The sequence below is a fragment of the Sander vitreus genome, chromosome 21, assembly GCF_031162955.1.
Source record: "Sander vitreus isolate 19-12246 chromosome 21, sanVit1, whole genome shotgun sequence".
Lineage (NCBI taxonomy): Eukaryota > Metazoa > Chordata > Actinopteri > Perciformes > Percidae > Sander > Sander vitreus.
Genome location: NC_135875.1, coordinates 7,038,243 through 7,062,999, shown reverse-complemented (window position 1 = coordinate 7,062,999; position 24,757 = coordinate 7,038,243). Strand labels below are relative to the sequence as shown.

General features: G+C 41.3%; 1 protein-coding gene across 6 annotated transcripts in view; it reads left to right on the top strand.

Annotated features, from left to right (window-relative positions):
- Window positions 1-24,348, top strand: part of sdk2b (sidekick cell adhesion molecule 2b) — a 281,528-nt gene extending 257,180 nt beyond the window's left edge. The window contains exons 31-46 of one of the 6 annotated variants that reach the window (XM_078279512.1): window positions 353-456; window positions 1,408-1,478; window positions 2,102-2,222; window positions 2,849-2,905; window positions 3,514-3,615; window positions 3,850-3,965; window positions 4,359-4,545; window positions 6,752-6,889; window positions 7,270-7,479; window positions 7,570-7,695; window positions 8,616-8,780; window positions 8,907-9,047; window positions 11,595-11,733; window positions 17,672-17,801; window positions 22,872-22,928; window positions 23,458-24,348. In XM_078279512.1, the coding sequence (XP_078135638.1) occupies window positions 353-456; window positions 1,408-1,478; window positions 2,102-2,222; window positions 2,849-2,905; window positions 3,514-3,615; window positions 3,850-3,965; window positions 4,359-4,545; window positions 6,752-6,889; window positions 7,270-7,479; window positions 7,570-7,695; window positions 8,616-8,780; window positions 8,907-9,047; window positions 11,595-11,733; window positions 17,672-17,801; window positions 22,872-22,928; window positions 23,458-23,916 (2,323 nt within the window). In that variant the 3' untranslated portion in view covers window positions 23,917-24,348. Of the gene's footprint in view, window positions 1-352; window positions 457-1,407; window positions 1,479-2,101; window positions 2,235-2,848; window positions 2,906-3,513; window positions 3,616-3,849; window positions 3,966-4,358; window positions 4,546-6,751; window positions 6,890-7,269; window positions 7,480-7,569; window positions 7,696-8,615; window positions 8,781-8,906; window positions 9,048-11,573; window positions 11,734-17,671; window positions 17,802-22,871; window positions 22,929-23,457 lie in introns of all 6 variants that reach the window. The other 5 variants (XM_078279509.1, XM_078279510.1, XM_078279508.1 and 2 more) reach the window with 5 other exon arrangements.
- The last annotated feature ends 409 nt before the right edge of the window (window positions 24,349-24,757 follow it).

Below are 24,757 nucleotides of genomic sequence, written 5' to 3'. Positions count from 1 at the left end.
TTAGATGAAGAGGATTAAGCTCAATGGAACACCACTTTATCTTCTCACAGTCCCCACTACACACTTCACTTAAATATTCCCTTGGCTGTAGTTGGCAAATCAACAATACCCTATATACGGTATAATGTTTCCAGGGTATTACAGTCTAGTTTAGAACATAAACAATGGTATAAACTAGTCACAGGGGCATTAGGAATTCAGTAAATGCAGCAATCAGCATTAAGGTCTCAGTTTGCTTGAAAAACTGTGAGACTGCATTTCTCTTTTGATATCTGTGGCGTGAAAGGTTTAAGATCCAGTGCCGCAGTTTATCATCAAGATTGATGTGCTTTCCTGTGCTTTCATCCTTAAGGCTGAAACCCTTCACATCCTACCAGTTCAGAGTAAAAGCCACCAATGACATCGGGGACAGTGAGTACAGCGAGGAAAGTGAAGCGATCACGACTCTACAGGATGGTAAGAGCGACGTCACGAAATTCACACTGTAAATATCTGATGAGTAAATTAGCTGAATCTTTATGGAGTCGTTCGACATTTTCTAAAATATGCTTATTCACTTTCGGAGAGTCAGATTTAAAGATTGATACTACTCTCATGTCTGTATTCTAAACTCAAGGCTACAGCCAGCAGCCGGTTAGATAGCTTAGCATAAAGAGCGTGGGGGGGGGGGGGGGGGGTGTTATGTGCAGGGCTATGCCTGGCAACCTCACAGTGTTGATTCCAGGAAGTCACTGTGCCCCAGAAATAGGGTAGATGCTAGATCTGCTGTGTCGACATCTAAGGACGTGCCTCGTCAGCCCACCTTATTCTGCCTATGATTGGCTTACCCTGGTATTCACCCTAACCAATCCCCACTCCCCATGCCTAAACCTAACTATGTTGACCATTCTAGCAGATCCGGTATAGGATCTACCAAGAAATAGTCCTGCACATAACAGAGAATAAGCATACATCCCAAAAGTTCATATTCATTTAAAGATAATTATTCTTTAATGTACTGTACATTTAATCTGGCAATATTTCAAATATATTGTATGCACATGCACTTTATGTAGGTATTTATAGGAACAATATTAACACTACACACTTCTGTATCACTATGAAAGGAGGTTAATGTCTGCATGAATAAGCCTATTGTTGTGATTCAGACACTGCTGGCACACCATCTGCAGTTACCATGAGACAGCATTTAAACCTTAGCAACGTTTGCCCAGTGGCGCTTTAACCAACTAAAGAAATGTTCTCTTTCCAACTGCTATTTTTGACTCATCTGTCAATGGCTGTTCTGTTTGAGCTATTGTGTGTTTATGCTCCATGAATGCCACAGCACATGGATAGATTTAGCATCTTGAATTATGCACATTTTCAGGTCAATTTAGCCCATTTATCTCACTTTTATTGCCTCAGCGCCTGACGAAGCACCCATAATTCTCTCTGTTACGCCGCACACAACAACGTCCGTGCTGATCCGCTGGCAGGTAAGAGGAGACAGTATAAAGTTTTTTCTTTTTATGTTTCATTGTTTGCAAAAATCCATGAAAGTCTAATAAAGTGGCCTCTAATCAGAAACCCTGGCAGTACACAGTGAAGGCCTATACTTGGACTACAGACTGGATGCTGCACACTTTAACACACACCATCTACTCTCAGTGTGTGTAACGAAAAACACCCTCTCTCACACTCGCACCTGAATTAACAGTTCATAAAGAGGAAACCAGGAGGCTCCAGGCCACAATTTCACTTTTATAGAGAACACTGTAGAGTTTATAAGGCTAGAGAGGTACTTATTTGCTTCTCCCCTCTGGCCCTGTTCTCTCATATTCAACCATGGGGGATTTTTCTATGTGACTCACCTGTGGATGAGCTCATCCACGTCTGTGTTTCGATTACTGTAAGTCTCTTTGATGATGGTAGGTTGGAGACAAAACAGGGTGATGAAGTGGAATTGTACAATTAGGAAACATACAAATAAAGCTTATTAAGGTAAAATTAGCAATGTATATGACAAAATTAAAAACTGAGTATTCTAAGCTATTTCTGAGGCTCAGTTCTGCAGAGATCTGCTACATTAAACCTTAACTCACCATCTTTTCCCTTACAGCCCCCATCTGAGGAGAAGATAAATGGAATCTTATTGGGCTTTCGGATTCGATATCGTGAACTCCTGTATGACCGTCTCCGCAGTTACTCTCTTCATAACATCAACAGTGTGTCCACCTGGGGTGAGCTCACTGGTGAGGAATTACTGCAGCTAAGATGACACATTGTAGTATTTTACCACCTACGCTGTTGGTTCCTTACACAAATACATTTTGCAGTACAACATTTACTTATTGTAAATGTTCAGTATGTCATTTAAAATGCTACATTAAGAAATTCACCATGGACAGAAATTGCACCTCAAAATTCATTCCGCAATGGTATATTGGGAAAGAAAATGCAACTTTCTCTGCTTTACTTCAGTAAGAACCTTTATTTCAATCAGAGGAAAACTTTCACTCGTGCCTATTCTGTTCCCAAAATCTTCCCGCTGGTCTTCACACTTCACAGCAAAACATTTCATCTTGTGATCAGTAGCTCTCAGCTGCAAGCTAGTATTAGGTTTACCCAGGAGCCGCTCTGTTTCTACTGCTCTGTGTAACTTAGCCTATAATTTAACTCTTGTTGAGTCACTCTGGGGCTCACTCAGAGGAATGATCACTGTGATTGTGGGGTTTTTATGATGATAGTGAAGCGCTTCTCAACTAGGAAACTATTAGACTTGGACACTAAGCCTGTTGTCTCTTCGCTACCTCCCTCTCAGTTTACCTCTTTTTTATTGCTTTTGCTTTCTACCTCTCCACCGCAGCCCCCTACAGCATCCAGAATCTGAGTGATTCAACTCTGAGCCAGCATGAATTGAACAGTAAGTTTTGTTATGTCTCTGTCTCACACACACACACACACACACACACACACACACACACACACACACACACACGCACATGCACATGCAAGTGTGCTCAATGATTCAATCCACAAACTAATTAGGTTTTTGAAAAAATTGTTTCAAGTGCCCTACTGGAAAGCAGAGTGTCGAGCAAATGAACACACATTTGGCTGCTTATGTTCACATCGCATTGGTACAAACACTTCTACTGAGGCCAATTGCAGCTCTCTGTCTACAGAAATTCTTGGATACTGTGTACACAAGCTCACATAGTCCAACATACTCCTTGGTTTGCTCATGTCAGCTTATTTGGATAAGTACTACAAAAGCAGATGGCCACATTTTTGCACCATTGTAATTATTCACAGCAGAAAATCTGTGTTTAATTCCCAGTAGCAGTGTTGTAAGGATGATTGGAACGCCAGTGAGAGATGATATCCTTATGATTGTTTAAGGCACCTGGAATATTGTCTGTTCAAAATTGGGAGCAAATGGGGATTACACTTTTGAAAAAGTGCATTTCACAATTTGGTGTTAAATATAATTCCTAACTTTATATCCCTGTTTGTTTACTTCTACTGCAGAGCTAAGTAAACACAAGCGCTATGAGATACGCATGAGTGTATACAACGCTGTGGGTGAGGGGCCAACCAGCCCGCCACAGGAGGTGTTTGTGGGAGAAGCAGGTATGTACGCTTCCTGTCATTTTAAACAACACAGTCTCAAGCGCGCAATTATTTGACGCTCACACAACCTGTGTGGTGGAGTGATCTCCTTTGGAAGCATGCTAAGATTTTTGGTATAATTTGTCTTAAATCCAAGGGCTTTTCTGCTTAGGTTTCTGCTTAGGTTCACTTATATTACAGATAAATGTCCTTGTCTTGTATTGTATGGTTCATTTGTGTGATGGACTTTAACAGTGCCTACAGCCGGACCCCAGAATGTGGCTATTCAGTCCGCAACAGCCACCCAGCTGGACGTGACATGGGACCCTCCTCCTGTGGATGCACAGAATGGAGACATCCAGGGCTACAAGGTCAGATTCACACTTTTGTTAAACTCTCCAACAAACACAGCCAACAACATGCCATGTTGGGCCCAGGAGCAACACATATTATGAGCCTACTTCCCAATAGGGCAACAATATTGTCTTCAGTTTACATATTTATTCAAATGTGTTTGTGGTTCACTACAAACTACGTTTAATTGATGTTAATCACCATTAAACGCAAATTTTTTTACACTTTTAACGAACACTGTTTTCCTAGTCTGTTGCTCAAGAAAACATTTACAGGGAATAAAATTAACTGCTTTCCCTTAAGAGAGTTTGAAATGAGACTGAGTTTTATAGAAGAAGAAGTATCTGTGTACCCTGAACAGCATCTTCAGACATGCATTAATATTTATTTATGACTTTTATTCCATGTAGGTTTACTTTTGGGAGTTCCAGCGTAAGAATGAGACAGAGCGGCTGCGGACTCTGTTCATGCCGGAAGGAGGGGTGAAGCTGAAGAACCTGACTGGTTACACCACCTATATGATCAGTGTAGCCCCCTTTAATGCAGCTGGGGACGGACCCCGCAGCCCACCGACGAGGGGACGGACTCAACAAGCAGGTAAATCTAACCACTAGATACCAATGAAATAGCAAATTCTTTATTCACTGTGAAGTCAACAGTCAATGCTACTGCAATAGACTACTGCAAGCAATATAGTAAAACAAATATTTCTATATGTAATGAATGAACACATGATGGAGAGGTACTGAGGAGAAGAAGACAAAGACAAATGAGGTAACGGGATGAGATGTCTAAAGCAGATAAATTGGAGCACGTACAGCCATGTTTATTCAGTTGTCATATTTATGTGCTTTTGGTGGTGCTGATGTTAGTTTCGAGAACCCTGAGTGTGTTCTCAAAGTGGATGAGTCAACCATGAGGAAAGAATTTGATGTGAAGATGATGCTAATCGTTGCTGTCAGCATGCCAAACGATGTTAGCGGAACCACGCACTGAGCATAAGTTCCTAATCAGCCAACCCACTCATTTGCTGAATCTCCTGTTTTGTGTGAAAAGTAGATGGTATGAAAATGCTTTGAGCAAGCTTTCTGTCTACAGGCACACTATGTATACAAAACATCACCACTAAACCGCCCCTTACCCATCTTACTCTCTTTCCTTTTTTTTATCTCTCTCTCTCTTTATCTATTTCATTCTTAAACCCCTGTGTAAAAGAATGTTGGTGGATTTTAATATTGCAACTTGGCCCAGTAAAAAGGAAGAAAAAGAGCATGTTCGACAGCCTCTTGCTTTCTCTCATGGGTCACTGTCACACCGTCACAGGAGGAGGCAGATGATACTTATCCCATCTTTTTAGAAGACAAAGGGGCTTTGTCTTTTGCAAGCGTCTCAACTTCTGCTCGACAAGTTTAAAGACAACAGGGCAAACTGGGTTTTAAGCACAGTGGTGTCACAGACTCAGTCAGCTGTGATGGGGCCTGGAGGCTGAGAATTGCCCTTGTGATTGTGAAAAAAATTCACTGGCTAAAATAGTGAATACAAGCAGCAACACATTAGGTGTCCAGCAGTGTATCTGTATAACAGTCAGGTGGTGAAGAGGGCAAATTCCACCCTGTCTGATGACACCCACCCTCTTCATCTCTAGTGTCAATCCCTACCCTCTGGCACCCGCTTTTAGCACCCTCAGTCAAGACAAACAGATACTAACATTAATTCATTCCATTTCACTCCTAAACTAAAAGGAGGTAGTTTGCTGTGTTGGGAATATTCTGGCCTACTTGTAGGATGATGTTGATGTTGATCTCTGATTATGTTGTTGCCACTAAATAATTCTGTTGACGTATGTTATGCTGGTCATACTGTATGTATACGTTAATCTCTGATTATGTTGTTGCCGCTTGGCGATTCTGTTTGATGTATTTTTATGGTAGCTATGGTAGTCATACTTCCATGTAGGGGGATGATTGGATAGTCATCAACTATTGTTCTTATTGCTCTACCAATGTTCATGTTTATTCATTGACGCAGTGCTGCTGCTATTTGTTCAAGGTAGTGTTGACCTAATCAAGGCAGCTGGTGAACAAGGACACAGACTCACTGCAAAGCACTGAAACCAGGCTCAGCCAATATCGTTCAGTTGCAGAGCTGCAGTAACGACAATTTTAGAACTACGGTTCTGGATCTGGTCAGAAAAGCTACAGCACTTTTTCAATTTTGCCAAAAACGCAAAGGAAACCGTAGCTGTAAAAAAAAAAATACATACTGCTGCTGCTGTAACACTCAGCACAGCCTAGAGGTAGCGCATATGTTAATATTTCCACAGTTATTATGTTGTTTGCCTGTAGGTGGTGACCAACAAGTTTTATTTTTTAGGTTACCGCAGGCAAGTTTCCATGAGCTGTTTTACATCCACTACAAACATAGGTAGTAATAATAGTTATCATTTACAGAAGGATAAGCTAACAAATTGTTATCTTATTGTACTTAAAAATCTGTCCAAACTTATTCTGTACAGCTTTATAATGTAGCAAATATGATGTAGACTAACTCACAAAAAATAAATCTAGGATTCTGACCATTTGTTATATGGTTATCTTTTAGTTGTATCTAAACGTTATTACAGGCCCTGTAATGAGCCCTCTATCCCACAAGTTTGTATGGCCTCCCACACACATATGCACACACTTTTACCGCCATATGTCTAAAGATTTCTCAATGGAAAACCTCCAAAATCCCTTACGCATACTTAGTTTATAGATTATTTCCCATGCATTTTTTAACCTTTGACCTCTGAATGTTCCAGCTCCCAGTGCTCCCAGCTTTATCCACTTCAGTGAGCTGACCACCACCTCAGTCAATGTGTCCTGGGGCGAGCCCACCTTTCCTAATGGCATAATTGAGGGCTACCGTCTGGTCTATGAACCCTGCACACCGTTAGATGGTGAGCTCTCATAGCATTACACTTTTCTCTGCTGAAAATGTCTGCTGGCTTCTATTAAATCTTTGTGCACATGACAAGATCTATTAGAATAATAATTACACTTTTTTTAGAATATTCATTTTTTTGTTTCAACCTGGTCAAAATCTCCTTGACCTTAACAGCTTGCATGTAATTGCAACCTTTTAATATATATATATATATATATATATATATATATATATCTTCTATTATCATCACAAATGATACGTGACTACACTGCCAAAATGTTAATATATTTTCCACTACTAATTCCATTACTGCGTGTGTTTACCTGTGTTGAGTGTGCTCCCATATTGCCTGGCCTGTGTAAGACCTGCTCTAAATGTGGTTCGTTTATCTAGAGTCTTCAGTGGCCTGTGCCGACTGTCTTCACTCCCCCTCCCCCCCAGGCGTCAGTAAGACAGTGACAGTGGATGTGAAGGGGAGCGGCCCTCTTTGGTTGAAGCTCAAAGACCTGTCTGACGGCATCACCTACAACTTCCGCATCCGGGCCAAGACTTTCATCTACGGGCCTGAGGTGGAGGCCAACATCACCACCGGCCCTGGAGAAGGTAGTGGCCCGGATTTTTGTTCATGAATATTGGAACTTTTTTAATTCTCATTTTAAATACTTCACTTCAACACTTAATAATTATTTCCAGGAGCCCCAGGACCCCCCGGAGAACCCTTTATCACGCGCTATGGTTCGGCCCTGACAATCCACTGGACCAGCGGGGACCCAGGACGTGCTCCCATCACGCGCTACGTGATCGAGGCCAGACCTTCAGGTTTGTGCCACATAAGGGCACAGATGATCACCACTTTAGTCATGAATTTGTAAACCTTGCCTTATGTTTTCCTCCTTGATACTTTGATTAAGGAAAGTGGTGTAAAGTGTCAACATCTGCTGCCCCAGAGTCTGTCTCACTGGTATTTTAATGGGTTATTGATCGTGGCGCTGCAGTTGAGACAATTGGCTTCAGGTTTCAGTTGTGATTGACAGGCCCTGGCAGGGTTAAGAAGGTGATGGATGGTAGGTGACTCACGAGGAGGGATGTGTTTCACCACTTTTAGGTAAAAAAATCTCCTTTAGTACCTAGATTTTAAGAAGGATTAGCTAAACTGTTGTCATTAAAATATAGCGAGAGGTTAATGCCGAGGGGACGAGGAAGATGGTTAAACCAACCTCACACAACCCCCTCCCCCTTCATCTTCTCATATCCATATGCCAGGGGCCATAACTCTCTGCAGTATCATATAACTTATTGATTTGTTTTTGTCTTCAAATCAAATTACGTCAGCTTTTCTAACTTTTGTCAGCAACATGACAGATGAACTCCGGTGCTTGTTTATGTTTGTGTATGCCATTAAAAGAGTCAAACTTATATTGATGTTTACAAGCAGCGATGTGTAATAAACGGTCTCTGGCAGGATTTCCTAAGCGAGCAACATTGCTTAATTTGAAATATAGCTGTATGACTGTTTATGATGTAGATTTGGGTGCTGTAAATTTTACAGGAGCAGTGCAATTGATGGATTGTGTAATATTTGTAGGAATTATGAATTACCCTTGGGAGCTACCAGCCAGACCGGAGCCTTATGTCAAAGAAAATAAACAACCTGTTAAACGTTGTTTAAATGTTTTACAAGTTTCATTTTCTCATCAGACCATTACTCACCCAAAATTACAACTTAAACTCCATTACAGATGAGGGATTGTGGGATATCCTAATCAAGGACATCCCTAAGGAAGTAACATCACACACGTTCAACATGGATATCCTGAAGCAAGGGGTCAGTTATGACTTTAGGGTAATTGGAGTGAACGACTACGGATATGGCTCCCCAAGTCTACCTTCTCCTTCTATCTCTGGTGAGCTTTCATTTATTTATTTTTGATAACAATTTCAATTTTCAGACTAAGGTTATTCAGACATCACAGAAAAATGGCTAGTTGTTTTTAACAACCATGAATTCCAATTGGATGTGTTTTGTCCAGCACAAAAAGTGGCGCCTTTCTACGAGGAGTGGTGGTTCCTGGTTGTGGTGGCTTTGGTGGGGCTCATCTTCATCCTGCTGCTGGTTTTCATCCTCATTATAAGAGGACAGAGCAAGAAGTATGCCAAGAAGTCTGAATCAGGTGAGTACAATTAAGTGGAGAGTTTCTAACTAGACTTCTGTTATAGAGGTCTTTTACTTTCTAACCCAGTCGCATGGAGGGCCAAGAATCTGATGACTTGACTTCTTCTTATAAAAGAGTCTCACTTTATAAGGTTATTTAATGATTTGCAGTTTTCAATTACCGAGCGGTGAACTTATTTGAAAAGGGTATATTCTAATTTTGCATGAGTCAGATAATTGATGAGTAGCAAGAGAAAAAAAAGCAGAGGAGAGAAGTAGCAGTAGGGAGGCATACTTGTCCATTCAGTGCAGCTCTGACATCAGCGGGTATTTCCCTCAGCTCAGCACTCCTGCCATAGCTGTTCAGCTGCCAGGCAGGGGAGGGGAGGGGGTCCCTGCGGGTCACTGCCCATCTTTCTGACTGACAGAGGAAAAACAAGGGGTTCCTTCTTACCATAACACAAAGACGCTCTCAAAGCCTCCATATTCCCCTCTAGGAATCTGGCCCAGGCCACTGGACCTTCCCAGTGTTATTTCTTTTTCTGTGTGTTTGCGTAACTACCAACTGACCTCAAGTAGCCCTGGAGCAACCACGGAGGTCCTGGCTGAAAGTGTGAAAACCTGTAGCATTACAAGCAAAGGCGCCTCCAAACATGAATGTACTGTAGCATCATGGCAGGTCTGTCACTCTCAGTTTATAGTGTTGGCGGTTTGATTAATCATGAGGGACACTTGGGAGTCGATGCAAAGTAGTTGTGTTATTGCCCATTCATGTGTGATCCACAGACAGCGTTTACACAGGGAGGCACACTCATTTATCAAATTCTGAAATATTTCGTGCATGCGTTTCATTTCTATAAGTTTACATATAATCATAGAAACATTCACATACTCTTATATGTGTCATTCGTTCTCATAACTTTGTGATATTGCATTCTATAGGAAATGTCTTTTGTCATTAGACCTTTAGACGTTTCTCGATTCTGTGTTTAATATACTGTATAACCTGTAAAGTTTTCCATTGCGGTACATATCTGTGGTTTATTTAAAACTTTAAGAAACTTAACTTATTGCTTTAGAATCACAGTTTTTGTATTATTAACCTCATTGTGAAAGTTCCTGTCTTCTCAGTGTGTTTTTTTAACACAGTATAATAAACAAAGCTGTAGAGATAAGACTTGAGATTTGGAGTTCAGTCAGACTTAGTCTACATCCCCAACGTTCCACATCCGGGATTGCTCCGTTGCCGGATTTCACTCATTTAGGCCGGATATCTGTTATCTTGGGCTTCCTTTCTGTTGGAATTTTAAACTCCGGTGGATTTCTGAGGACTATGGTTAACTGCTCCTCAGATCTCTGCAGGGTAAATCCAGACAGCTAGCTAGACTATCTGTCCAATCTGAGTTTTCTGTTGCACGACTAAAACAACTTTTAAATGTACACGTTCCACCAAAACAAGTTCCTTCCCGAGGCTATTTTGCAACGGCACCGTTGCTCCGTACGGAGCTTAGCGCCACCCAAGACGATTGTGATTGGTTTAAAGAAATGTCAATTGACCAGAGCACGTTTTTCTCCCATCCCGGAATGCTGTGTGGACTCGCCAGACCCTCCTCCGCAGCACTGTGGAGGAAGGTCTGGCAATGGGAGACAGACTTAAAGATATAGTTCAAACACGTTTTGGGAAATAGGCTTATTCGCTTTCGTGCTGAGAGTTAGATAAGAGGATTAATGCCACTCTCATCTCTGTCTGTTCAATATAAGGCTACAGCCAGCAGCCTGTTAGCTTAGCCAACAAAGACTGAAAACAAGGGAAAACAGCTTGCCTTGCTCTGTCTGAAGGTAACAAAATCCACAAATTAACACCACAGGCTAGAAGTTTCCAGTCTTAATGCTAAGCTAAGCTAACCAGCTGCTGGCTCAAGCTACATTTTGTGGTATTGCTCTTTTCTTGCAACTCTCAGCAAATAAGCATATTTTCCCAAAATGATAAACTATTGCATTAAGTCACAAAAATGAGTTATTGAGTTTTCTTGAACTTACTTAAAACTTAAAAGCAAAAAAAGTCCAGTCTTTCAAGACGCTTGTTGATGTCCCGAAACAATCATGATTGTTTTAAAAGAGAGCACCTGGCCACACCTTGTTTTACCCTGTGTATTTAAAGCTATGCAATTAACACTATACACAGCTTTAGAAAGTAAAACATCCAAATGCCATGTTATTTTAATGGTCCGCATTGTAAGAACTGAAAGCCAAACAATTGACATTGAATATCATTTCCTTGTGGAGACTTGGACTTGCCCTTTAGGACTTGAGCCGTGCCCTAAAAGACATAACAACATCTCTATGATTCACTCATCCATTATTTTTCTTCGAATGGTTCATTCATCCATGTTTACATTTAGCAACATTAATTTTCAATCGTCTGTCTATTTTTCATCCTTCCTAATTTTGTTCACTCACTCACCCACTGACAAAGGTCATTGTCTAGTTCCATTCACCCTCCCGTACACTAACTCACCTGTCCGTCTGACCTGTGGTCACACAGTGTCTCTGTACGTATGTCCAGGTAACAACTCCAACTGTAACGCTCTGACCCACGGAGACATGATCAGCCTGGATGAAGGCCGTTTCCCCACTCTGGAACTCAACAACCGAAGGCTGTCTGTGAAAAACTCCTTCTGCCGAAAGAACGGCGTCTACACCAGGTCAGTGATATACGCAGCTATGTAAACTAGAAGCTCAATTTAAAGTCAAAATAAAATAACCATATGGTAAGATAATTGGGTTATCCATGGAATCTTCACCTCATGCCTGAAAACATTTTCAGCTCTCCTGACAACTTGGACTAAAATCCAGTCTTCCTGCTTTTTAAACCCAGCCTATAAAAAAACTCACTACGGATTCCCTTTGAATTAGCTTCTGTATTTCAGTGAATCCCAGCTGTAGGACATGCAGCATGCTGAGACCATGACCTTGTTTAAAGCCAATCACTCTGACTGACACCTGTGCTAAGAACACAGCAGGGACTGAGTCATAAGTACTATTTTGGATTTGACTGTACACTTTGCATTAGATCATTAATACCTGTTTCTGCAAGAGGTGGATTTTGAGACAGCTGCAGTCATGTTGTTGAGGTTTGTCAGCAGTGACTGTATTTCATATGGATATTATAGCATTATGTCTTGGTACTGACTGAGAGATGTGATTTGGAGGAGACAGGTGCACTCCGATGTTAAATCCGAAAGAAATTTGCCTCCTCTGTGTGTGCATATGTGCACGAATCTGCATGTCAATATTGTGAAAAGTACATTGTTTTGTGTATGAGAATGTGTGAAAAATTCGGGGTGAGTGCTTCTGTATGTGAGTGTGGCCTTGAGGACAGATCAAAGCAGCTCAAGGTATTTGAGGAGCTTCCAGGCAGGTTCCTATTATGTCTCTGGGCTTGGAGGGGAAAGCTGTGAAAGAATGCACAGATGTACTTTCAGACTCAACACTCTTTGAACTCAGCCCACAGCGGAGGAACCCAAATCCCAACACCTGAGCCCCCGATTATAGATTAATGCCACATCTTGATCTCCGGTCTCAGAATACCCAGTCCTCTGCCTGATACCAGGATCAGAAATCAAACGTTCTTAATCCCACTGTATCCATTCTAATTCAGAGCTGTGTCAGAAAGCAAAAGCCATTTATGTTTGATTTTGGATACAGAGGTTGTCTCTGTTTGGTGATCGTTATGTCCAGAGATTAACAAAAAGACAAAAAAGCCAATGCAGTTCACTTTGAGTGACTGACAACTTAATATGTCACTACTTATATTGTCAATGTGCCTTTTTAGCACTGTAAGAAGGTTAAAATTGAAGCTAAGAATAGTAACACTTACTTCAGTTCTACATACACTTGAACTGTCTGTTCCACAGCACATCGTCGATTCTGGTTAAAAATAAACAATTGTTGTGTGATCCTACAGTTTATTTAAGACATTAGCAGTCCAAATCCATCCAGACAGCACATAAACTCCTGCTTGGACTCACACACAGGAGTCTAGATATGTTTCGGGGTTGAGATCAACATCCCGAAGATCAATGTTTAACTGCTGTTATGATAAAAAGGGATGCGTTAAAAGCATCATTCCTGTATGGCTTTGTATCATTCTCTTTCAGTAGTTTGAAACTTACTTTCACACACTGGTTTGGGGTTTAAGGAGGTCTTGGTGAGGTAATTCAGTGTAGATTAACATGGTTTAAAACACTCTTGAGTGACAAAGCTCTTGAACACTTCAGACATGTTAATGAGTCCCTACACTCGATTGTAGCAAGAGGAGAGCCTGATAATGAGTATAGACCGGGGGCAGATTTGATTTCACCCCCTGGTTCTCTTTTCTTACCCGACAGTTACTGCTTACTGAATATTGCTGCGAGAGGATTAAGTGGACCCTTCTCTATCCAAGTGAGAGAGCTGATAAATAATTCACGCCTCACTCAACGGTGTATGAGAGTCAAGGAGAAGAGGTGAAAGTGGGCTGAGCTTCCTCTGTGTTTTTAAACAGGCAGTTTGTCATAATGTCCCAGTGGGCTCCCAAGAGCATTTCTTTATATTGGCTCCAGCTCTTTGTTTGGCTGTGTTGTAAGGACTGTTGAGAAATGGAAATTGGTAAAAGTTACGCTGGATCATCCTTTTGGGAATAAGTGCAGACTGGAACTCAGAGCTGTGATAAACTCAGAGCTTTGTTGTAATGTTTTCTGAGTTGGACTGCATCTTAGAAAATTGGATCTCTGGGGAAATTTGACATGGCCATTATTTAAAAAATGTCGTAAATGGTGTTTTTAACTTGCTACAAAGACGACCTGACACCCGTTAGATTAGGCAATCACTTTAAAGTATTCAATAATGCTTTCGTCGATATTAGTCAATAGACAAAAATGTACTCAACTACTATTCAAAAATTACTTTATTGTCATTAATGTACTTGCATTCATAAGCCCCAATCCATTATGTTTTAACAGCTGTATGTATAATAGTGCAAATTCCAATCAAAAAAAAGTAATTATAATAGAGTAGAGAAGAAAAAGTAAAGAAAGTGTGTCCTTAATACAGTGAAGCCCAGTCAGCATCTACATTTATACCTTAGGTAGGACAGGAGAGATATGCATACCATGTATGACCAAAAATGTATGTGCGTTAATACACATACACCGATCTGCATGTACTTTTTTCTGTACTCTTACATAGCACAGCTAGCCTATCTGGTTTCCAAAGAGTCAATATTGCCAAGTGATTTTCCTTATGCTTTTAATTTGCTCAACTAGTTGTTTTTTTTTACCTTTGTCTACTCGGGCTTCCCTTTTGCCTTTTTTTTAAAGAATCTATTTTCAATAATCAAAGTAAATATTCACCCTCTTCTCCATTATTCTATCACACCTTACAAGATAAATAGGGATATATAGAAATGTGTGTCCATATTGTAAGTTGTCAGCAAAGTCATATGTCTGCATAGATTGAGACACTTGCGCTCTGTTGAACTTCCTCAAACATACACATAGAGATCACAGAAATCAACAGACCTGTAGTACATTGTATATAAGTAGCTCTCTGTTGTACACGTTTCACTCCTCCACTCAAGTTAAGTGAATTAACTCTAGTTTAATATAACTCATTGAGCATAATTGAATTACAGCTTGCTATGTGATTTCCCTAGGGATTTTTACAGTTTGTCCACACCACACTCTAAATACCAGCCCTTGTGAAAACTGCTGGAATTTACCCACAACATTTTTTAAATGCTTTCAACTTATATTTATTTAGAAAAATGCTAATGTGGTTTCGATGTGTGAAGTCGGCGCGTGTGTGTGTGTGTGTGTGCCGCAGTTGCGACTGGCGGCCGACACTCTGGCCTGGAAAGTCAACAGGAGTCAGTATGTCCCAGTAGTCTCAGCCAAACCAGCACCAATCAGCAGAAACAGATGGGTGTTTGTTTAGCAGGACCAGCGACAGTGGAAAGTACGGAGGAGCTTAGGCACCAAGAGCTTTTTTTCCTCCCATATTTACTTAAAGAACCCCTACTAGAGCACACCATTTTAGGAAATGTTTTTCCAGTATTTCATCTTTCTCTGCCCTCATTTTTTCTTTCTCTTTCTTTCATCTTTTAGGTTCACTCAACACCACTCCTCGACCCTATTCTCACTTAACACTACAGTACCTCTTCAATGATCCTCTTTCAGTCCTATCACTTACACTCTTTATACATAAATCTGAATGACATATTTGATAGCCGCAGGAAGCCACTGAGAGTTTAATCTATGCAATCATTCACATAGGCTCTGATAACATTTGCCAGAGCAAAGCCTGAGGCTGCCATTTGTTAGATGACCCCTTGAGCAGCACAATATTTCAGTTTATAATTCAGTCACAAGAGCCCAGTGGTTTGGCATTCCACAGCCCACAGTAAGGACTGAATCAGGGGGAATTATTCTTTCCCGGAGAGGCTGGATGCGGGGAGCCATCTCATGAGTGTCCCATGATTCTCATCAAGCTGAACTCCTTCACACGCAGATAGACAGTGATACATTTGAACCTGAGATGAAGCGCTTACTGTCTCAGACTTAAGTGAGCGTGAGGGTGTACTAAAGTCATTGGGTAGCTTAATTTGCTCGTTTGTCAGAAACTGCTTTAATATGAAATTAATATTAAATATTTTTTTAAACACATGGGTCTTATTTGCATAACTTTGGCCATAGTTTCTATTGGTTATGATAGCATTGTAATCACCAAACTGAGATCTAGGTACACAGCAACATTAATACAATAAAGGGGCAAGAAACACAAGCAGTTAGAGGGTGGGTGTTCAGAGCGAAATCAAGGGGCTGCATTTGTGGGGGCGTGTAGCTTAAGGTGTTGTGAGACGATGAAATACAATCCAGGAAGTCCAATTTGAGTAACAGATCTGTGAATGTGAATGCTTCTGACATGCCCTGCACAGCAGTTGTTAATACTAAGAGACTGGATTTTACGCGAAGAGTAGAAATATGGCATTAAAGTTACAAAGTAATCTAGCAGGAATGTGTGTTTGCACTTATAATGATTGGCCTAGGCCTGGACGATAAATTGTCCCAGAAATTAGGGTCATTCTGAGACCATTTTAGATGAGACATCTAATATAATGATAATGGCATAATAATGCAGGTACACCTTTTCAAAGATCAATAACCTTTTATTTCTAAAGAATATTTAACACTGGAACTGGAAGACATTTTAAATATCTACAATATGTCTTTGATCTCTTTTAGTATGTCGTCTTTCACGCTGTTGTAGTTGTGGAATTGCCGTTTGTGATTCAATTCGTACTGGCTGTCAAATGTTTGCAGCATTCGTCGAGTGTTTGTGCGATAGACTACAGACTCTGTACCACATTTAACAATTATTTATTAAACCCTAAATATTAAATTTAAATAATATATAATTAATACATTATATCTATATCTATGTGGCTATCTGCCACATGGAGAGTAAATGTTTGTATCAAAATAGTTCTGTTTTTCTGTCTTCATTTTGGCGAAGGTGCAGCTACTTTCTTCTGCTCCTCTGCTGTCTGCAGGTCGGAGCTTCGCGGGGACGGGCCGACACCCACACACACACACACACATACACACCCACACACACCCACACACACACACATACACATACACATACACAAACACTGGCGCACACCAGACGCCAGCCACCACGTCACTTCTGTTTACTGATAGCTATCGTTTACTTCAGGCTAATTAATTAGCTAGTAAGTGGCGATTTCTGGCAGCCAGCCTTCCAAAAGAAAGCACAATGAAATTAAATAACCGATCATTAACCGTTGACCGACAAGCAGGTAACGGAGTCTCAGTTCACCGTCTGGGAGCCTCTGACACACTTTCCGCACTCCGTATCCGCGGACAGCTGTAGGCTTGTACCGGTTAATGTTCTGTGCATTGTGGGACACGTGCAGCCACTTTCCTGAAACTTGCGAGACTGACAAGTCCACAGCGGCGTGTATGTCCGAGCCTGTCTCCACCTGCAGGTTGTCAACTGTGTGCTTTGGAATGAAAGGGAGAAAACAGGACGCTGAGTAACACGGCGGATATCGCTCATATACTTTTTGACGGCGCCTTAACTGCAAAGTGCTGCGGGAAACCCTGCTCCAACTCTCAACTAGCGTTTTCTCTGTCTGTCTGTCTCTCTCTCCGCCAGGAGTCCTGCCCCCCCCCACACAAAGACCAACTGACAAGAGGGTTCACTCCTCGTTACGCTAAGGAACCGAGAGTGGTCATCTAGTCTCTTTGGTAGAGAGAGAGAGAGAGAGACAAGGAAAACAAACAAGCATGCAAATGGGAATAATTATCGAGCTCATTTTTTTTATCGTGCGATTAATTGATTTATTGACTATCGCGACAGGCCTAGATTGGCCACAGCAGCGTTTCAGAAAAAGTTTAGTTTGGTTCAACTTTTTTTTTTAAAACCCAAGTTGTAATAAACTGGAAGTATCCTTTAAATTTCAAATTGATTTTAAATGGTAAACAAGAACAATGTAAGGGTCAACAAAATGATCTGGTTAAGGACAACAACCAACTGAAATATTCTGTATTCTGATAGTCTTTCTTTATCTTTGCCCAGATCTCCTCCTAGGCCCAGCCCAGGCAGTCTTAACTATTCAGACGAGGATGTCAGCACAAAGTACAATGACCTGATTCCTGCAGAGAGCAGCAGCCTGACTGAAAAACCCTCAGAAATCTCAGACTCACAGGTACAGTAGCAACTCTGTTTTTTATATAATGTATGGTCTCTGTATGTAAAGTGTTCCTCGTCTGTCTGCATTTAGTCTGTATTTGTTTCTTGTTTGTACCTGTCCGTGTGTGCACACCGTCGTTTCCTTGAATTCCTCAGGAATTCAGCTTTGCATTGTCAGCTGTACAGTGTTTTGTGTCGGTTCATACTGTCCACATTGTGTCCTTTCTCTGTCATTCACCTGAATGCATTCGGCCTGCAGATTTCATAAGATAAACCTACAGTAATGCACAAGGAGGGATGAGAGATTAATGACTCTGCTCACTGGCAGCAAAGCAGTTTTTAGACCAGGCAGTGACCTGTGGAGAATGTCACTCTCCAAACATCCACCTGGGATACAGGCCACTGCACTCAGCCACAGCACTTGTTATGTAAGATGGCAAGGGCACATGCACCCTGCAAAGTTTATTTTAGAGATAGTTAGGTATTGGAAGTTGCTACTGCAGCCAGGCAGTCTATCCAACTTTCCTACCGAATTCTATGTAAGTCAGGTCAGTAAAAATCCTCTCTGAGGGAAACTTAAATACTGTATTGGCTATTCACTCCTCTTCTGTGGCAGAGTCTAGCCTCATTAGCGGTGCATGTAGTCAAATGTCATAGTTTTGAATCTCTTGAATTTTTAAAGTGCTCCAAGCAGACCTGTCAGCACTGATAGATGAACAAGTATTGCTAGAATGTGTAAGTTGTGCTGTTTGCCATGTGCTGAGCCAAACTGCTTTTGCCCAGTAAGTGGGTGCAATCGATAAATTGTGACTTTATCTCTGTTTGTCTGTGTACCGCCCACCTTCATGTCTCTGATTTCCTGACTTTAGTCAATTTAATTTTGGGATTTTCCTTTATTTTCACATGCTCTTTTATCTGAATTGAAATGTCTTCTATTCATATGTTGTTTCTGTTTTTGTTTATGTCGCCTCCCTCCCCGGCTCTCTGTGGTTTGGGTGAAACATCTTGCAGTCTGGTTTTGATTCTCCTGAATTCCGTTGCTTTCAGGCTTCCTTTAGTGTTCTCTTTTATCTACAAATTCCTCCCTCTAGGCATTTCTCAAATTATCTTGGAACATCTCTCAGCTAGATACCTCTCTAGTGTGAATTCCGCAGCCAGAAATCTCTCCCCACCTGGCCTTATCTGGACCTAAATCCTATTTCCAGATCAAATGAAAATATCCCTACAATGAATCGTTACAGACAGGACCTTTCACAGCACGATAGCATCCCCTCAAATGAATCATTTCGTCATTTCACCACCTCTCTGACATATCTACCGTTCACACTTGTGTATTGTCAAACATGGCCTTAATGCCGTAACTGCACATTCAAGGGGCTGCCGTTGGCGTCGTTGGGCTACACCACACAGAGCCCTGCCTGTTTCCCTAGGGCTCCTCTGCCATGCTCCTGACAGGCCACCATATCAGCACCCAATGGTGCTTCGGAAAAATCCAGGAATGCTCTTTGAAGTTTTATTGAGCGGATAACCCTGAGCTATCAGTATGACATTGTGCTGTCTGTCCTCTTTAATCCCCGGGGGCTCCACCAGCAGGTATAAGTTGACTATTGTACTCCTCCTCAAGAGGGGATTTGGAGAAAGCTAACATTGACTTGGCAAGGCAACAAGGCTACCATTAGTGCTCTGCTCCCCTGCTGGTAGTTCCATATTGACTATTTTCCTTTAGAGTATAGGCTTTCCCATATTGCAAGGTTGTCTCTGTGGCACTCTTCTTTGAGTGTCATTTAAGGCTGAAACCAGTGAAAGATACAATAGATGATCTCATCTCTGAGTCAGAGATGGATTGTAGATCATGCTCTCTCTGGAGAGTGGCATTCTGTGGGAGAGAAATGAAATGTCTTGCTTTCTGTTACATGCTTTCTCTCCCTTTCCTTCGTTTCTGCCTCTCTCTGTCTCACCCTTTTCCACCCTCCCACTCCCTGTCTCTCTGGCTACTGTTGCTTTTTTGGCTGGGGCTTAACTGAGAATACTTTCTGAAATGTTTGGATTGTCTCTCGTGACAACGCACAACTTTGTTTTCACTGGCCCAGTCTGAAGTATGATGTCATAACCCAATTATGACCGCAAATAAATTACATTTTGTTTTTAATAATTTTAAGGCGTACGTGACAGAGGACAGTGAATAGAGACCGAAATTGTGGGCGAATTGAGGAATTGTGAGATGAAAACTAGCCTTATTTAGTCTTAAACTACAGACGGGTGACAAATTAAAGAAAAACAAAATAACAGTAGGGAAATGCGATGAAAGCACATGCTTGCATTGCTCTCATCAAAGTACACCAGTCTGGGACAGCACTAATGCCCAACAAAATCTCAAATCCGTGATCATAGTTACATTAAGCAGTTAAGAGAGGATTGGAGCTACTAAAGAGGCCTATATCTAGCCTTGATGATGACAAAATACAACTCTACTTTGATGCAGCAGGCATTTCAGTTTGCTAAACATCCCTATTCCTATTTCTTCTCCACTCTAATTTTTTCTTTTCTTTTCTACACAGAAATCGCTGAAAGCACACAAACATGTATGTACTCTGAATGTCTGTGGGCTTTTTAATCCCCCTCGAGCCCCACATATACTGCCTTTGTCTCTGGGGACTCCTGCTGTGTTCACTTCATCAATGAGAGTGACATAGACAGCCCCCTTTTTCTCCCCCTCCTCATTGCAATAATCCATAACTCAAGGACAAAGAACTGACCCACTCTGTCGTATATTGGGGTATGCGTCAATTTTGGGGGGATGGGGGAGCCTTGCTTGCCAGGAGATTGTAGTTTCAGTCTCATGCCATTATATAAAGCAAAGGAAAGTCAAATTAAAAGTTATTTTATAAGGTGCTTTGCGGAAAAACTCTAGGCATAAATATAGACAAACAAGAAACGCTGATATGACAGCGTATGCCATTTTCAGTTGAACTCTCTAGACTGAGGTCAAAGGTCAAAGTTCAAGCGATAGATAGTCCGAACACCTGCTCTATTTGCCGATAAAGGCCAATTTATCTACACCAAATGGTAATTTTGGCCTATATTAAATGCACATCCATTGTTGTATTTTTCCCCTCTCTCACATTGTTCTCCCTCCTACGATGTTAGCAATTTTGTAAACAGGAACACAGGGCAACTTTATTATTCTGATGATAAAACAAACTACTGTCAAGAGGTTTCACCAGTTAATTAGAGAGATGCCGTTATCTCTTGCTCTGCTTAATTTAACATCATAACGATGGGAAAAAAAAAAATGTTTAGTGATTGTCACTGGCAGGCTACTATGTGTCTGTCTTACACATATCCGTGCATAATGAAGATGGTGGGTCCCTTGAGGCTGAGGTGCTATGCTGCATTTCATGCCTTAAGCCTGGTTCTTTCACAGCATTCAGCTCTAGTAATTAGCTCGTAGTGAGTTGTAAGGAGCTGTTTCATGGGCCATGCTGTCCCAGAGGCAAATTGTCAAGCACTGGTGATAAAGCAAAAGGGGGACAGATTGCTTTATACTTGTACATAGAACATTTCAAGAGTCAGAACATCTGTTGTGCAGACTTCACAGCCAGGCAGGGGTAGGACGAAATTCACTGTGTCAACACTTGGTCTGCACTCGCTTTTCCCCACTACTACCACACACATACACACACACACACACACACACACACACACACACACACACACACACACACACACACACACTGGAGTGGTGTTTCATCTCTCAATGCAGTGTTAATTCTTTTAGCGTGAGGTAATGCCCCTTGAAGTGGCTCAGCATGTCTTGTTGGTCCACTGTGAATGGATCTTGTTATTGTGTTGTGTTGTGTTGTGTTGCTAAACACGCTGGCATGACTGGAATGCTTTTCAACACTGGTTGGCCTCAAGTGTTTTACAACTGGCTAACAATATTACAAATGGACAACAAGCACAACAGCCACTGATGCATCTCACACCCCACTGTCCTATTTGAGAGGAATAACAATGTAAAAGAAAGTTTTTTTTAAAAGTATGATTATTGTGATGAACAGAATTCTGAGCCAAACCTTGCTGTGCACAATGTCTGCCTTTGATTAGTTTGCGGGAAAATAAGAGTAGGGGGGGAGCGGATCATTTTCCTTTGTTTAGAACCAAAGAAGATTTAAAAAAAAAAAAAAAAGGAAGATAATCAACAAAAGAATCGTCTGTTTGGACATTTATAAACTCTACTGACAACTAAAAAGGAAAAGTCTTTATTTAGGGGGTTGGCATGTGAGACATGAACCATGTTGAAGGCTGAGGGAAATCCGAGCCTACTGCCATATGTATCACATATGTGCTGTATTTAAGAGCTGTGCTCTGGAGTGTATCCTTAGAGAGTGTGCCAACAGCCATGTTTCTGTATAGGAAGATTGAACATGATAATATGAGGAGTGAGTGAGCAAGAACGTTGAGACAGTCGCAATTATCAGCACCATCTCTGCGATGTTTGGTTCTGAAAAGAATAAGCCTTTGTTGCTTTACTTTTGTAATACACCTGATGCATACTCCAAGCAGCCTTTAGCCTGAGTGACAATTTTGGCAAAGTCGGCAGTGCATTAGTTATTTGTGGCCCGCTGATTAATCACAGGCTGGCTAGCCAATTGGCAGCTTGCTTTCAAGGCAATTAGTTGACCATAAGCGAGTGTTCAATGATCACATTGCTTTTTGTTTGACCCATGGAATGTTACTTGACGTGAATACAATAGCGTTTCCAGCACAGCCAGCAGCAAGGTGGAGTGTCAGTGACAAGAATGTGCTGAGGATTATTGTCATTTCTGTACAGATGGCTTGAAGGGAATTCAAACTGATTTAAAGAATTACCAATTAACTCCCCAAATCACACTTTCTATGTTTGACAATGCACTGCACAACCTATGTTGCTTTTTATTTTTAGCTGTTCACATCATTCACCCAGAATGGCACAGAGGACCTATATGTTTAACATATGTATGATATTATCATCATCATGACTGGGCCATTTTAATCATTCTGTTATGGTGATGTACTGTAAAACCATTGTTTTGTTCACCCATAGGAGGCGCTGGTGTTTTCATATGGGACAGGTGGCCTACATACACTTCCACTGCATTTGGTGAGGTTCCTGTGGCTGCCTGCTTTGAATGTTTTTAGCCTGATAGGTGACTAGTTCCTATTGCTAGTCCCCATCCAATCCTCTCCCTCAGATTCCCATTACAGGTTTTATGTGGTACACTGCTACACAACACCAAACCTTCCTGGCGTGGTGTGGATACAAAGATTTTAGATCCTGAACATACTGATTAAGTCCTGAAGATAAACTGACCTTTGCTATTTTGTGTTGATGGTCCGTTAACAATGCACGCTTCAGTAACAAGTCATCCATTCCGTAACCATGCTTTGATCATTTTTGACCATTTTTGTGTTCTTGTGCTGTGTTGTAAATGTAAGTGTGTGTGCATGTGTGTGTGTTGTTTGACAGGGATGATTGTGAATTGATGACTTTGCACAGAATAATTCAATAACTTCATGTTCATTTACATTTATAGTCTCAGCATCTCTAACTGCTCCACATGGAAACACTACAGAGTCATCCCATGCTAACTCCATGATAATATCTCTTCTTTATTTTCTTTTTTTCACAGGGCAGCGACAGTGAGTATGAGGTGGACCCTAACCGACAGAAGACCCACTCCTTCGTCAACCACTACATAAGCGACCCCACTTACTACAACTCCTGGCGCCGCCAACAGAAAGGCATATCCCGGGCACAGGCCTACAGCTACACTGAGTCTGAGTCGGGCGACCCGGATCACTGCGCCCCACCGCCACTGCCTCCTCTACCTCCACTGCCACCCCAGCTCAGTTCACCTAGCCCCCAGCCTCAGCAAGCCCAAGGCCAGCCTCAGGGCCCGCCTCAGTGCCCACCCCAGGGCCCACCCCAGGGCCAAGGCAGCCTGTTCAGGCCCAAAGGTAGCCGGACTCCCACCCCCTCCCAGCAGAGCTCCAACCCCCCCAGCCAGCACAGCACCCTTTACAGGCCCCCCAGCAGCCTAGCCCCTGGCTCGAGGGCCCCAATCGCTGGCTTCTCCTCCTTTGTGTGAAAAATGCTGAAAAGGACATCAAAGTTTCTGGAAATATCTACCCAACCTGTGTTGAAGGAGAACACAGAAACGCGCAGTCAACTCAATCAAGTCATTTACTCCTTTCTTTCGTTCAATTAATTTTCTTTTCCTTTCTTTTTTACGTGTTCTTTTTCTTTAGTCAGCCTGGATACATGCGGAACAACACTATAGAGACTTTTTGGAGCACTTTTTTATTGTTTAATGTGTGGAATTGTGCCAGTGTAGATTTCTCTCCAGTTGATAAAATACTCTCTGCATCATCTATTCATTTTTATTTTGCTATTTTAATTATTTGCATATTTCCTCCTTTATTTTGTTACTTTTCTTTGAACACAATCAAATGGTAATCTCTTTGATTCTGTACAAAGTCACAATAAACTTTAAAAATACACACACACTCACACAGACACACACGTAAATATAAATATATATATATACAGTATATATATATATATATATATATATATATATATATATATATATATATATATATATATATATATATATATATATATATAGTAGATGAACCTAAAAGACAAAGTCAAGTCAATGCAGAGTCTGCACTGATGGAGACGGAGATGAAATAACAATACGATGGAGCCACATTGTGGAAGTGAAAGGACAAGTGTTTGTTTGGACTGGATGAACTGGATGTAAAAACAACAAAAAAGAGGAAGTGATAAAAGACAGACGTGGATGTGGAATAATGTGTTGGCCGGGAGAGATTTAAGCGGACATTGGTGAAACAATCATTGGTTTCCAAGGAAACAGCTCTCTGGCCTAGAGCACACAAATACATAAAAAAACATGCAAACTGGCC